This window comes from Heterocephalus glaber, unplaced genomic scaffold (assembly GCF_053883595.1).
Source record: "Heterocephalus glaber isolate CG9 unplaced genomic scaffold, H.glaber_assembly_v1.0 deba00001504, whole genome shotgun sequence".
Classification (NCBI taxonomy): domain Eukaryota; kingdom Metazoa; phylum Chordata; class Mammalia; order Rodentia; family Bathyergidae; genus Heterocephalus; species Heterocephalus glaber.
In genome coordinates, this window is record NW_028258324.1 from 73788265 (window position 1) to 73803488 (window position 15224).

Below are 15224 nucleotides of genomic sequence, written 5' to 3' on the forward strand. Positions count from 1 at the left end.
TTTTGTTTTTGAAAAGTACCTGGGGATACTCAGCAGCCGAACCCATCACATGTTCTAGCTGCCTCATTTTGAAGTTATATTCACTTTTCTTCTGATCCACTTCCTCTTTCTTTTGGTTGAGCTGGAAAAATTGAAGAGATAAGGGTTACGAGTTAGAAGGTAATAAGAGTGCATGATCCATTTGGAGAAGACAAGCTTCCCCATCACCAACTAGTAAAACCCTCACCACAGGAGGCCTCATCTCACAGAACGGCCAGCCACGAGACTGAAAGCCATGCACTGGGCAGGGTGAGGAGAGGAGAGCCTTTCACACTGCTGATGGATGCTACCGTACAGCCCTTGGGAAAGGCTCAGTGGAGGCTCCCCCGGAACCAGAACAGAGCTGCCACCTGGCCAGCAGCCTCACTCGTGGGCATGTGTTCTCGGAACCAAAGTAATATGTTGAAGACACATCTGCACTCTCGTGTTCACCGCAGATAAGCTATGGAGTAACACACACTAAATGCCCATCGGCAGAAGAATGGGTAAAGAAAATGGGACATTACAAAAAAAAAAGGCAAAGGGCTGGGGATTTAGCTCAGTGGTTCCAATGCCTGCCTTTTAAGCACAAGGTCCCGAGTTCGATCCCCAGTGACAAAAAAGAAAAGCAAAGAAAATGGGACCAATACCTGTAACTGAATACCAGCCAGGCCTAAACAAGAAATACATTCTGTCACTGAACAGCAAGGAAGAAGCTGGAGGAGGCAGGACAGACAGACAGATACACCTGGCCTCTCGGTGATGGTCACCCTGACTGCCAATGTGGCAGACTGAGAAACACCTCGGAAATGTAAAGCACGTCCGGGAGTCTGTGAGGGAGCCTCCAGAGGAGAATGGCACAGGGAAAGCAAATGATGGAGGACACACCCTGACTGTGGGCCCCGTCCACAGGGTGGGAGCTGCTTTCCCCTGCCCTTTGCCAGGATGTTTCCGCCTCACTGCTGGAGGCCTGAAAGCAATGGAGCCAGCTGGTGATGGGCTGACACCTGGAATGGAATGAACCAGGACTTGCTCCCCAGTTGCGATTTTATCAGTCATCCATCACAGTTGACTGGCACATTCGTGTGGGAATCTAAAACCACCAAACCTACAGAAGTGGAACCAGAACAGTGCTACCAGATAGGGAGGACACGGATGAGACACTGGTCAAAAGGCACAAGGCTTTGGTCAGACAGGAAAAATGAGTTCTTCAGAAATTAAAAATATGTAGGGCTGGGGATGTAGCTCAGCGGGAGAGCACCTGCCTGGCAAGTGTGAAGTCCTGAGTTTGAGCACCTGTACCAAAAAAAAAAGTGTATACTTCAAAACTGCTGAGAGTATAGACTTAAAATGTTCACACCACAAACAAGCTAAGTGCATGAAGGGATGGATGAGTTATGGGCTTGATTTAATCATTTCATAACACACACACACACACACACACACAATGCCATCACATTGTAATCCATCAATATACACAACTGTTATTTATCAGTTAAAAAAAGATGTTTCTTTGATTGGGGATTTACTCAGTAGTTCCGCTACCTGCCCTGCAAACGCAAGGTCCCAAGTTCTATCTCTGGAACCAAAAAAAAAGATGTTTCTTAAAATGCACTCACTACACACACACACACACACACACACACACACACACACACACACACAAGGTTCTTCAGGTATGAAGAAATAATACGCTTTACATTATTTTTTCAGGATTTGAAAAAGCAATTTTATATATATATATATATATTTTTTTTTTTTTTGTACTGGGGATTGAACTTGGGACCTTGCGCTTACAAGGCAGGTGGCGGCACCCTGAGCTAAATCCCCAGCCCACCTATTTTCTAAAAATATCACAGCATTTTTCAAAGTAATACACTGTGAAATCTGGGCTGCTTTTTTTGTCTCTCTTAGTTGCTACCATAACCCAACCTTCTCATTTTTCCTCCGAAAACTAATTTATACCTGTTTTTACTTCTTAAATTTCACAAGTAACAAAATGCTTATTGAAGAAAATACAAAATGTAAAACAGCAGCAGCCAAAAAAGACGATGAAGGTGAGCCACAGCCTTGGCTCTGACTGAACCTGCCCCAGTGTCAGGGACGCAGGGCCGGGGGTGGGGGAGGGAGGTAGCCGGGTGGGAACCCACACTGCCCACAGCACATCCGCCTCCCCAGCACACTGTGGGCCCCTGCAGTGGTGGGTCCTGGGGCGCCCTCACCTCCTGCTGAAGTTCCTGGATCAGGACCTCCTTCCTGGCCAGCTCCTCCTGGGCGGACTGCAGCAGCCCCGAGTGCTTCTTGGAGGCCTCTGTGAGCATGTTCAGCTGCTCGGTGGCATGAGCCAGGTCCTCACACATCATGTCCCTCTGTTCGAGACAATCCCAGAAAGGAAGAGTTCTAAATTATAATAACTCAATAAAAGTCTGCAAGTCATTACCATGTACACTTTCTGAAAAAGGTTAAGAGTTTTTGTGTGAGAACTTATTATTAATTTTTTTTTGGCTTGTGTGTTAATTTATTCCAAAGCAAACCAACAGATAATGTCTAGGTGACCAGGTGTAGAGGTAAATACTATTTCTGAAAATTCATACAGGCAATCCCAGCAAGACTTAATTGCACTTACACCCCGCACTCAGGATCTCAAAGCTCCTCTCTCTTTCTCGGGGAGGACAGAAGCACAGAGCACACCTATGGTTCCATCACCAGGCTTTTACACACCAGAAGGTAAACGGCTATCAAAGACACCATACTCCAGGCTGGGGATTTAGCTCAGTGGTTCCACCGCCTGCCTCACAAGCCCAAGGACCCAAGTTCCATCCCCGGTACCAAAAAAAGAAAGAAAAAGACACCACACCCCAGCTGGAAAGTGGCAGAGAGAATGAGAAGTCTTATTTTTTTTTAAAGTACTCACTAGTAATTGAACCCAGGGCAGTTGCACTGAGCTACATCCCTAGCCCTTTTAAATTTTTTATTAGAGACAGGGTCTCACTAAGTTGTCCAGGCTGGGCTCAAACTTACAAGCCTCCTGCTTCAGCCTCCCAGAGTGTTGGGATTACAGGCATGTGCCATACACCCAGCTGCACACATAATTTCTGTACATACAGTACATGTGATTGTTAATCACAGGAGAATTTGCTTAGCCTTCCTTGCTAAAAGTATGTGTGTGTATATACATTTTTTTTTTAATTTGTATTTTTGGGGTACTGGGGATCGAACTCGGGTCCTTACGCTTGTGAGGCAGGTGGCAGAAGCACTGAGCTAAATCCCTAGTCCCCATGTATACATATATTTTAAAAAATACCCAATGTATCACAAACATTCTGTTTTGTACTGTTATAATTTTCATTGAGAGACATCCATTCCATCTCACAGGCAACACAATTCAAGCCACCATTAGGTATTCTGGTCCACCTGAACTCTTATTTCATGTGTTTATTCTCACATCTAGATTCTCTGGGGAAGCACATGTGCACCTTTGTCCATTTTCCACAAGAGCATTCTGTCCTCGGGACTCGTAAGAGCCCCTCTGGGTTTTAAGACAATACACTGTCATCAATTACGTTTTCTTCCAAACTGCTGTCAAGTGTTTTTTGTTTTAATATATATATAGTTTCTCCTTATGCTTTTTTTTTTTGGTACTGGGGATCGAACTCAGGACCTTGCGCTTGTGAGGCAGGTACGGCACCACTGGGCTACATCCCCGACCCTCCTTATGCTTTTTAACCTTAGTATTAACATTTTTTCCCAAAGGGTCACCAATAAACGATCTCAAGATTGTTTATATATTTGTGTGCTTTTATAACATCATTTGTCTAATCTAAGAACTTCTGTTGGTTAAGAATCTAACCATGTCTAGGCCGGGGATTTAGCTCAGTGGGTTTCACCACCTGCTGCGCAAGTGCAAGGATCCAAGTTCGATCCGTGGTACCAAAAAAAAAAAAAAGAGAGAATCTAACCATATTTTTAAAAATTGGTCAGACAGTTTTCCTAGTACTGTGTTTCTGTTGTACACAGTCGCCCTTCCTTTGCAGCTTTGCCTTCACTGTGACCTCTCTGTGGACGGTCACAGAGTTGGCTGACTTCTCTCTCATCGCCAGTCCAACTCCGGGTTTATGAACCTCTGTGCACGTATTTCCAGGGAATTCTAAAAGCATCTGGTCAAACTGTTTAAAGTTGGGATTTGGGTCTCTATGGCCACCCTCTGCCTTACTGTCCGAGAGTCCTTTCAGCCTTTCTGCCCAAGATTTCTCATCTCTCAGGAAGTTTCATGTCCTTAATGCTGGCTAAGTTTTCTCCCGAAGATACTATGTTGTTTTTGTGAATAAGTCTATAAAAAGAAATTCTGTTTGTAAATGGTTATTGGTGATATACAGTAAAGCTGTTTGAATAAATAATTTATTTTCATATCCCTCAGGAAACTTTTGTGCCACTAATGTGCTCCCTGAAAAAGTTCATAGTTTTGTTGGGTTTTTTTGGTACCAGGGATCAAACTTGGACCTTGTGCTTTTCAGGCAGGCGCTGGAACCACTGAGCCAAATCCCTGGCCCAAAGTTTATAGTTTTGATTGTTTATATGCATGAGATTTTTTAGTTGTTACACTGTTAAGTGGTAAATAGCAAATATATTTTACAGATATAATTTATAACTGGTTACTAAGCCCACTATTCTAATAGCTGCTCAGGAAACACAGACTTCAGTTTCCAGACAGACACCACTCATGTGTAAGTAACAGTCATCTTCAGTTTTTAGAATATTTGTAATGTCCCATACTGTTCTCATTTTATTGCACTGACTGGGAACTCTTATTGTCTTTTTTTTTTTTTTTTTTTTTTTTTGGTACCGGGGATCGAACTCGGGTCCTTGCACTTGCACAGCAAGCACCAAAACCACTGAGCTAAATCACCAGTCCGGGAACTCTTATTGCTGTCCTAAAAAAAAAAAATTTTTTTTTTTAAGTAGGAAAGACAGAAAGAAAACAGGGAGAGAAGGAAGGAAAAGCTTTTCTTCTCTTTTTCTTTTTTTGGTACTGGGGATCGAACTCAGGTCCTTGCACTTTGTGAGGCAGGTGGTGAAATCACTGAGCTACATTCCTGGCCCTGGAACAGCTTTGAATAAGGCACCATGAGCGCCCATCACTGAGCTACTCCCCTCCATATTTCTTTACCATTACAACAGGCACACCGGCTGGCACACCCACCGACAGTCTCTAGCCAAGGGTTTAGTCTCACAGGCACCTTAGGTGTGGCTGCAGTGCCTGACTTTTCATCTGCCCCTCCCACCACACCCAGCAGGCAGGTCCTGGACCTGCAAGGGGCCAGCCGGGGTCATCCTCACAACCTTGTGTCAGGAGGTACTGTCAGCTCTACAGGTGCGACAGAGGCAGAGAAATGCCAGAATTCCAATGCGGCAGGCTGTGCTCCTAGAAACTTCAGTTCTTCTAAACTCTCTTAGTTTCCGGTTACTCTGATTTTACTTGTTTTAAACTTGTATTGTATGTATATTAGCAGTTTCAAATCCCACCTGGGATGTGGCAAGATATAAACAAAGTACTGGTTATATCCACCTTGGATATTTATCCCCACAGATGTGTGTGTGTGTGTGTATGTGTGCACACATGCATGCGTGTGATGCTGGGTGAGGTCTGAACCCAGGAACTGAACTACATCCTCAACACAACACATTTTTTTTGAGACAGGGTCTCACTATGTAGTTTAGGTTGTCCTTAAACACTAGCCCAGGCTGGCCTCAAATTCAGGGAATCCTCCTGCCTCAGCCTCCTGAGTGCTGTGCCACCATGCTGACTATTCTTGATACCTTTTGAGACAGGGTCTCTCAAAATAACTAGGTTGCCTAGGCTAGGCTCGAACTTGAGATCTTCCTGCCTCAGCCTCCCAGGTAGCTGGGATGCCAGGTGTGCGGCACCACGCCAGGCTCCCTCCCAGGGTCTGTAAGTTGAAAGTGGGCACATATTCAGTCTTCCTTTCCTGGGCCTCTCTGCTCCTCCTTGGATGTCCACAGAACCCCGGCCTGCAGGTCAGCAGCCAGATGCCCTCCAACTACTTCCTCCCTCACAGCCCAGATCCAGCTGGACATCGACCTCAACCCACTGCGATCCTCAACAACCACTCCTTCCAGAAGCGCTTCTGGGCCCAGGCCTCCCGGTCTTCTACTTGGGTTTTCCTAAAAGGCCTGTCCCTGCCCTCAAGTCACTGCACACCCGGGCCCAGCTCTCCTCACTGCTACTATGCTGGGCGCTGCACCTGTGTTCACACTACCAAGCCTCCCACCCTCAGAGTGTGTACAAACACCATCCCTTCTGGGGAGCTCTCTGGAATCCCTCAGGCAGCATTCTTCTTCTCCCCACTTTTCTGCGCTCCTGGGTTGACATCTAGAAAGTAGGCCGTGGCATAGGCTGTACAGTAGGTACAGTAGTATCTGTTGTTTCACAGGTAGCATCGGTCTATAAGAAAACCTCATTTCTAAATGCACAACAGTACACACAGTGGGTGACCACCTGTGTGAGAGTAGGAGAGATTGGTCTACACCCCCAAGACACAGCAAAAACTGGTGGGAGGACATGACAGACAGGGAGGAGTAGCAGGAAAGGGACACTGCTTCTGAACCCTGTGACAGTACAACTTAGTCTTGAAACAGATACATTTATACCCACAATGAGGACAACAAAAATATGTACTTCAGCTAAAACACAAAGGATACGTGAACTCAACCCGCCAAGTAGCCCTTTCTTTGATCTGTTGCCACCTCTGCATCCCACTGGAGCAGGCTCCGCACTGCCCCTCTTACGTGAGGGTCAGTCACCCCAGCTTACCATGCACAGCATCAGTGAAGAAAAACAGACCACCTGCCCAAACACGAGGATTTCATGGTTATCTCCTAACTGCCTGGGCTCCCATGGGGAGAGTGGCTCCAACTATTCTTCTACTTGTTCACTCTAAACCTCCATACATATATGCACTGACAAACAACAAACAAACAGGCATGCTCTTAACATCTACCTCGATGTCATCAGAGAGTTTTCTCAGCCTCACGGTTTCCTTTAGGTCCAGAATTTCCACTTCGTGTCTCTGAATCAACACTTTGCTTTCTTCTCTGTCAGCGAGAGCGGAGTTGTATTTGCACTGCGGGAAAGAAAGTCATGATGCAAGAGCTGTATGCCTTTTTGTAGGTTAAAATGACAAGGATGGCCTGAGTTCTATCTACAATGGTAACCAGATGAACACAATTCAATAAATCCTTAATGAAATAATGAAAGAAAAAAAAGTGAAGTCCCAGCATATCAGTGGACAAACTCTGTGTTACCTTCGACAGGAGCCTGCCTTAGGGAATGCACTCACTCTGCTTAGGGCACAGCACTGACACAAATGGAAACCTTCACAGCCACCCAGACAGCAGAGGGCACCAAGCGCCAACTGAGATACTGGGAAAGAGAAGCGGCTGCTCTAGGGAAGTTGATCAGGCTAACTCTGGGGAAATAAACCCACTCTCTACACAGCTCGTATCTCCAAACTTCACTAGAGTGGGCCATTGTTTTCCTGAAGCAACCAAGGAGCACTATGGCCTGAACCATCACGGGCAACACCCAGTTTGCTTCTTCCATGGCTTGAGTGAGCAGCTCCGAGGTGGTGCAGAGAACCCTGTTCTGGTCAGGGACACTGGAAGCGCTGCCACTAGCGCTGCATACGCTGAGGCCCTGAGCACCTACTAGCCCCAAGCACTGGCGAGTGTGTTCCGACACGCTGACATGCTAACCACTGCTTCGTGCTGCTGGGAACAGTTAACCTTTCCAGTCTGTGAACTGTGTGTCATGGTCAAATTCAGCAGCACGGTGACTGAACTTACACTTATGTCCTCCAGTTCTTCCTTCAGGGTGTCTATGGTTTCCGTTTTCTCGCACACTGATGTTCTGAGCTCCTGGATCCGCTTTGTGAGGTCGGCTATAACTTCCTGAAGAAGACAGAAGGGTATTTTCATACCCAAACACATTACAATCATTTCTAAATGATAAGTCATTTTTCTTTCCTAATGGCAGCATATGAAGTAAATTTTAAATCCAGTATGGTAGCCTGTAATCTCGGCAACCTTGCTGAGGCAGGAGGATCAAAAATTCAAGTCCCAATTTAGTAACTTAGAGATTCTATCTCCACAAAATAAAAAATAAAAAGTCCTGGGTTCAATTCCCAGTATAGAAAAAAAAGAGCAAATTTACTGTAGTAAAATATCACGTCCCATTCCATTATTAATATCAATTTATATTTTAATTGCCTTATTCTACTTTATTTAATCAGTTGCTTGGTTTTATTTATTTCAAGGGTGTTTTTAAGACAGAGTCTATGTAGGTCAGGCTGACATTCAACTCACAGCAATCCTCCTGTCTCAGTCTCCTGAGGCTGAGACTACAGGCCTGTACCACCATGCTGGGCCAGCTGCTCTATCTTTATGAATAAGATCTAGATAAGCAAAGTTCTACACTTATTTTGATTTGTGGATAGGAATGTAACTTTTATTCTATGATTTTTTTTTTTTTTTTTGATACCAGGGATCAAACTTGGGCCCTTGCGCTTGCAAGGCAAGTGGGGGTACCACTGGGCTTAAATCCCCGGGCCCCTTGGTACTGACTTTTATCTAGAATAATAAAAGTGGGCCAGAGATTTAGCTCAGTGGTTCCACAGCCTGCCTTGCAAGTCCAAGGTTCCGAGTTCAATTCCCATACCAAAAAAAAAAAGTCAATACCAAGGATTTTAGAATTTGTATCATGAGACTTAAGGGTCAAATGAGATAGGACAAGGTATGGTGGCTTACATCTGTAATCCCAGCACTCAGGAGGCTGAGGCAGGAGGATCACTGAGTCTGAGGCCAGCCTTAACTACATAGCGAGACCCTGTCTAAAAAAAAAAAAAATCAATGAGATAAGGTCAGCATCCTAGTTAAAATAGCAGGATGTGTTTTACAAACATTGCCATCCAAAGTGTCAGGGTAGTTTGTACTTAAAGTTAGTTGGAAAATTAACTAAGGTGGAAGACCTCACTCTCTGGCACCCCTGAAAGATAAAGACAAACACAGCCTAAATCCAAAAGGAAACAGTGGCTCTCAGGTGACCCTCAGGGGCCTGCAGTGTCAAGCAGCACTGAGGGGGGAGCTGTGGTCCACCTACCTTGTCAGCATCTCTAGACTTTTCCAGAGAACTGGTCACTATTTTAGCAGCAAGCAAACTCTCTTCCAGTTTCTGTATTTCTGCCACCTAAGAGAAAAACAAATACTTTAGAAAAAGAATTAAATCACGAAGTTAACTACACATGCATTTAAAAAAAGGCTGTTGCCTATTTTTCATATTGAGTCTGAGCTAAGAGTAATACTTGAAAATGATAAATTACATCGAAAGACAATGATTTTTATGGTCTTTTCCAAGAGACCAACAAATCCTAAGATTACAGTGACCTGGGGGTTAGAAAAATAAGTTAAAAAAATACCAACCTGCCAGGTGTGACAGCACAGGCCTGTAATCCCAGCACTCGGGAGGCTGAGGCAGGAGGATGAGCTCAAGCCCAGCCTGTGCAACTTAGCAGGACTCTGTCTCAAAGTAAGAAAGGGCTGGGCTGGGAATGTAGCTCACTATAAAGACCTGAGTTCAATCCCCAGGATCACAATAAATGAATAATAGCAGTAATAACAGGACCAACAAAAAATTCCATAAACGATGGAGTTCCTAATAGTGAAAGTTAAAAAAAATTTTTTATAATAAACCTCATTAGGTATCAGGAATAAAAGTTATAAACTTCAAATTGTACAGTCAGAATAATTGGAAATATACCTGATGCTCAAACTTGGCCATCTCTTTCTGTTTCTCCTGATGAGCAGCCTCAAGAACTTTTAAGATTTCTCTGGAATAAAAGAATTACCTTTTAGCCGCTTCCTTCAATGGAAACAGGATCTGCGTCTGTCAATTCAGACTTTCTACCCCTTCCCATTCTGGGGATGGACCGAGGGCCCCATGAGTGCCAGGTGAGGCTCTCGCACTGAGCCACATCCCAAGCTAAAAGTTAAGCCTCCACGCGAAAGGAGCAAAAACAAGAAGAGACTATGGTAGTGAACAGCAGTTTAGTCAAGCGGAAACAATTAATAGCACTCACTTAGAACTGTTTTCTTTATCTTCTTCAAACTGTAATGACAATCTGTTGTTGCGTTCTTTTTCCGCTTCATAAAGCTCCATCAAATTCTAAAAGACAGCCTTAGATTAGACTGGAGACGACCGGGCCTGGTAACACGTGGCCAACATGTGGCTGGCACAGGGCAGAGCAGGATGTTAGGGGAGCTCAGACGGTCCTTGGCCTTCACCAAGACAATGGCCCAGAGCCAGGACACATTCACCAACTGCCAACCCCTTCCTGACTTACACTCAGATCAGATCTCAGAGTTTCATTTTCTTTCTTGAAGTTTTGGAGGCTTTTTGAAAGTTGGTCTACCTCAAACTTCATTACTTCTTGTAAGTTGTCGTAGGAATCCTGAAGGCAGACTTGGCTCTCAAGAAGTTTTTCATTTTCTAATCTTTACCAGGAAAACATTTTACAATGGTAAATATAAGAGCTAAAGTATTTTGGAGTCAGATTATCTGCAGTTCAATTTATGCCATCAACAGACCACTGCTGAGGGACACTGGCCTAGACTGAAGCTCCTCATGGCCTTGCGCAAGGGTCCATGATGTGCCTGTGTGTCCCACGGGACCACGGGTGGTGGTGGTGTTGGATGGGGACAGCAGCCAGCCAGGAGGGTGTCAGCTGGCAGGCATCACTTTCTCAGGCTCACCCCCTGTGGCTTCAACTAGACACAATCAATGGACCGGCAATATGGGGTGATTCGGTTCACTTGGGGGTTCCCAGCTAGGCACTAGTTATTAATCTCCAAGAGCTGACAGTTCAACCTCAGCCACATTCTTCAGCTCTAAGAAGCTTTTGCAAGATGGCAAACATGCCTTGATCTCAGCTACAGAGAAATTCTTTGGCAAAGAACCGCCTCCTGCATTTTCAGTTTTCTCCTTTTATTTCCTCCCCTGATACAATGTGTCATACCCATGCCCCCAGAGCCCAGCCAAGCCCAGCAAACAACCAGGCTGGCTTTGGACCCCCAACAGATGTCCTAGCTTCTACACAGAGCCATCAGACACAGAAATAACCATCTTACAGCTCAGAGCACAGCAGGAGCAGCAAACACAAAGTGGAATAAAATCCTGGGCTAAAAGACAGATTGCCAGGGAGGGAACATATATAGTGTATATACTTAGGATGGTTTTTTTGGTTTTTTTTTCTTGGTACCGGGGATCGAACTCGGGTTCTAGCATTTGTGCAGCGGGCGGCGAAACCACTGAGCTAAATCCCCAGCTCCTATGTACTTAGGATGTAAGCAGTATAGATAAAGTGGGCAAAATAATTAAGAAACACACTGCAGTGTTGTGCTGTTTCTTCAGAGGCCTTGACAGCCTCTCAGTGTTACAATGGAGAACAAGCAGCTCGAAAGCCATTATTCAACACCAGAGGCCCTGAGAAAAATGAAATTGTGCCTTGTACTTTAGACAGCTAGAGTGTACTTAACACTTTTAAGATAGAATTTAAGTACACAGCTAAACAGAGTGGATTCTTCATATCTTTTAATCTAGTTCCACTCTATCAAGTAAACACAAGGAGATTAAGATCCAAGATGATTAAGAGAGTGATTTTCTAAAAAAAATCATAGAAAACTAGTCTGCAGTAAAGCCAAGATTGGATTCAGAGGCTCAGCACAAGGTGCAAGGCGAAAGTACAGCCAGGGTGTGTTGAGTAACCGGGTTTCTGCCCCTGCACGCTGCATCCTCCAGGTCACCAATCCTCCTGGACCCCTCCCCCACACCGCCTGGGGCTACCTGAGGCTGTCCAACTGCAGCTGCGCCTGCAGGTGCCGCTCCGACAGCTGGCCCAGTTCTTTCTCCTGACTCTCTCGGAAGGAACCGTACTCCAGTTTTACCGAAGACAACTCCTTATCGGCAGAGTGGAGAACCAGCCGCAGGTCTTGCACCTCACTTTTCAAAACTAGAAAACAAAACAAATCCTCAATAGGTTTCTTTCTTTCTTTTTTTTGTACTGTGGATCAAACTCAGGACCTTGCACTTGCCAGGCAGGTGGTGCTGCTGAGCTATATCCCCAGCTCCTCAGTGGGTTTCTTTACGGGTGTTTTTATAAAGTTGGCCAATAAATTCCGACATCACCTTTTAGTAAAGAAGCTGAAGAGCTAAGTGCCCAGGACTAATGAGACCTGCTTTCTTCTACCTAGTGCTCTGTTCATCCTACATTTCTGCTAAAAAAAGAAGAGCTAACATTGGACCCTCACTCGCAGTCACTTGACTTTTCCAGATTTCTCCTGTAGAACATGCATCGCCTCTTAATCTAAGAAAAAAATCACAAGAATTAACATTTATGAAGTCACCTGATCTTAGTTATTGAAAACCCTTTACTAAATATCATAACTTTATAACATAGGTTAACCATTTCTAGTCTTCTAAAGAAACTCTACCTGTAAAGTGAATTAGGCAACTTTTTAGATCAAAGAAAATAGGACGCCTTTATTTTGTTTTAGCTTTTTAACTACTATAAATACTTTGATGAAGAGAAAATAAACTGAGGAAAAAAACCCTTCGAATCAAATGTACCCCCATATCTACAAATATAAATAATTTATGCTTTTTTCTATCAATATAAGAACATTCATCCCATTACATCAAGAGACTTCATTTTCAAGGCAGTTTATTTACAACTTTAAGCAAATATTTATGTCATATCTAACAACAAAACAGCCAACTAAAAAACACCACAGGGGTAATGTTATACCGTCTGTCAGATGGCCCCCCAAAGTCTCATGCACTCATAGGTGGAGCTTTTGCGAGTGACTGGATTATGGGTGTGTGATAATGGATCAGCTCACTCACTGATTGGTGTAGCACAGTTCTGGGTATGGATAATGAATTTGAGGGGGGGACCCAACCTGGGCATGAGTGGCACCAACCAACAGGCTTGTGGCCTGGATGGAATAAAAAGGGAAAGAAGGATGAAATTGTGCTGCTTCTTGCCTGCCATGCCATGAGCTATTTCTTCTTTGTTGTGACCCTCTGCCAACCCACCATGCCTGAGAGCCAACCAACTATGGAGTGAAACCTCTACAAACTAAGAGTTAAAATAAAGCTTTCCCCCTTCATCTTGTGGGTGTGGGGTATTTTGTCCCAGCAACAAGGAAAGTAAGACAGATGACATTAACCTAAGTAAGTAAAAGGACCCTGAGTTACAGTACTTGGTCACATCACAAAGATCCTAACTGTTCACACTTACGGTCATTCTCAGTCTGCGCATCTCGAAGCTGCTTTTCAAGGATACTGAGCTGTAGGAGATGCTCTTGCTGCTGGGTGGTCCAATTAGTTCTTTCAGATGAGAAAAGCTTTGGGAAAGACACAGGATTAGTGGAAAAGGAATGCTGGCCTTCTAAGAAACAGTCCAAATCATTAAGTTGTTTCTGTTTTTAATGTCTAGTTTTAGGTCTCTGATCAGAAGAAACTTGGCTGTCTTTAGGAATTATAGTTAAGGTGACCAAGAAAGTACTGGATTATGGCAAGAGCATGGATGAGCCATCTTGTTTTCTTCTAAACACCGGCAAGAGATACGTCTGCAATGTTGGCGGAGCCAGCCAGCAATCAGACAGTGAACTCCAGCCTCATCACCAGAGCACTGTGTGAAGTCAGGATCAACTGAGGCTTTGGGAGGACTCTTTAGTCCCATGATGCTCTGACTCTGCGCATCTTTTATACTGTCTGGGCCATGGTCCTGTGCTCACCTCCTGAATCTGAGTAGAATGGTGTTCCAGTTTGTCAACATGCTGCTGAAGTTTTAGGCTTTTATGATTTTCTTCATCCAACTTGGCTTGAAGAGCACTCACTTGTTCCTGCAACACAGATTTCAGATTTCATCAAATTTCTTTTGATTTCCTTCAAATTTCTTTTTTCATCAAAGAGACAAGATACCAGAATAAAACAAGATAGCACTGCAAAACTGCATATGAACAAGCATTAGCAAGGCCTGTTTGGAGGCAGAAAAATTCAATTGCTATCTTGATGAATTTTCATTATACTCATAGTTCATCAAAGTGGATAAGTTAACCTGCAAAGGAAAGAAGGCCTCAAACACAGAGCCCTCTTGAGACTTCTGAGCAGAACTACCTGGGGTTACCTCTCCAACAAGGCCTCTATTCCTCGAAAGGGCAAAATACTGGGATTCAAAGTGGGACAGAGCACTCCAAGTTTTACTGGACAGTAAAAAAAATTTTTTTAAATTACCAAACCAGCAGAACTCCAAGAAAATGCAATCTCACAAGTTATACCATGTACACTAAAAGCTACCGAAAATTTGATCTCTGGTAAGATTCGGCCAAATATTTTAACTTCCTTTAGGAGATATAGCCCCATGTCTTGTAAATCAGTTTTGAAACTTGAGGCTAGTGATAAAGCAGTCATCTTACACATGAGGGAATGAAAGCCCACAGAAAGTGGAGCATGATTTGCTTAGGATAACAAAATGAATTAAAGGAATAAGACTAGGGTGGTTTCCAAGCCAAGGATCCTTACATACCCACACGTTAAAAAATATGATTTTAATACCAAGCATGTTAGAACACTATAAATTATAAGCAGTTAAAATGATAGACAAAGAAAAGTTATTTAAGTGAATATTCAACTTTTTGTTTTTTTAAAACTAAAACATTACCTGCACTGTTCTAAGCTCTTCAGAAATGGCCTGGAAAGCTTGTTCACTCATCTCGGGAGGCACAGGCTCACTGAATATATCATTATCTAATGCGCTGCAATTCTGAGTGTGCAGAGAGCCAACGCTCCCAGTTTCAGGGCTTAATTTTGGTACTAATCGAGAACGAAGTTGGTAAGCCTTGGTTGGTGTAGTTATAATCTGCCAAAAAAAAAAAAAAAAGATTATAGCCAACAACATTAGCATGCATGAAAAGAATAGCATATTTAGCAATTTTATAAACACAGAAGATAAAATTCTATACACCAAAAGAAAGGGAAAAGTATCCTTGAGAAACAAAATAAAAATGACCAAAAGGAAGTAAATCTATCAGTTCAACACAATCCTCCCAAAAATTCTAGTATGGGTTTTAAA

At 43.7% G+C, this 15224-nt stretch overlaps 1 protein-coding gene across 4 annotated transcripts in view; it reads right to left on the bottom strand.

The window, feature by feature from the left end:
* Kif15 (kinesin family member 15) overlaps window positions 1–15224 on the bottom strand; it is a 78657-nt gene that overhangs the window by 27764 nt on the left and 35669 nt on the right. For 2 of the 4 annotated variants that reach the window (XM_087187105.1, XM_087187108.1), the window contains exons 17-29: window positions 14814–15011; window positions 13888–13995; window positions 13389–13494; window positions 11933–12098; window positions 10434–10584; window positions 10170–10255; window positions 9851–9920; window positions 9514–9609; window positions 9194–9280; window positions 7882–7986; window positions 7038–7160; window positions 2241–2387; window positions 20–121 (exon numbers count right to left, since the gene is read on the bottom strand). In XM_087187105.1, the coding sequence (XP_087043231.1) occupies window positions 20–121; window positions 2241–2387; window positions 7038–7160; window positions 7882–7986; window positions 9194–9280; window positions 9514–9609; window positions 9851–9920; window positions 10170–10255; window positions 10434–10584; window positions 11933–12098; window positions 13389–13494; window positions 13888–13995; window positions 14814–15011 (1545 nt within the window). The remainder of the gene's footprint in view (window positions 1–19; window positions 122–2240; window positions 2388–7037; window positions 7161–7881; window positions 7987–9193; window positions 9281–9513; window positions 9610–9850; window positions 9921–10169; window positions 10256–10433; window positions 10585–11932; window positions 12099–13388; window positions 13495–13887; window positions 13996–14813; window positions 15012–15224) is intronic. The other 2 variants (XM_087187106.1, XM_004835063.3) reach the window with 1 other exon arrangement.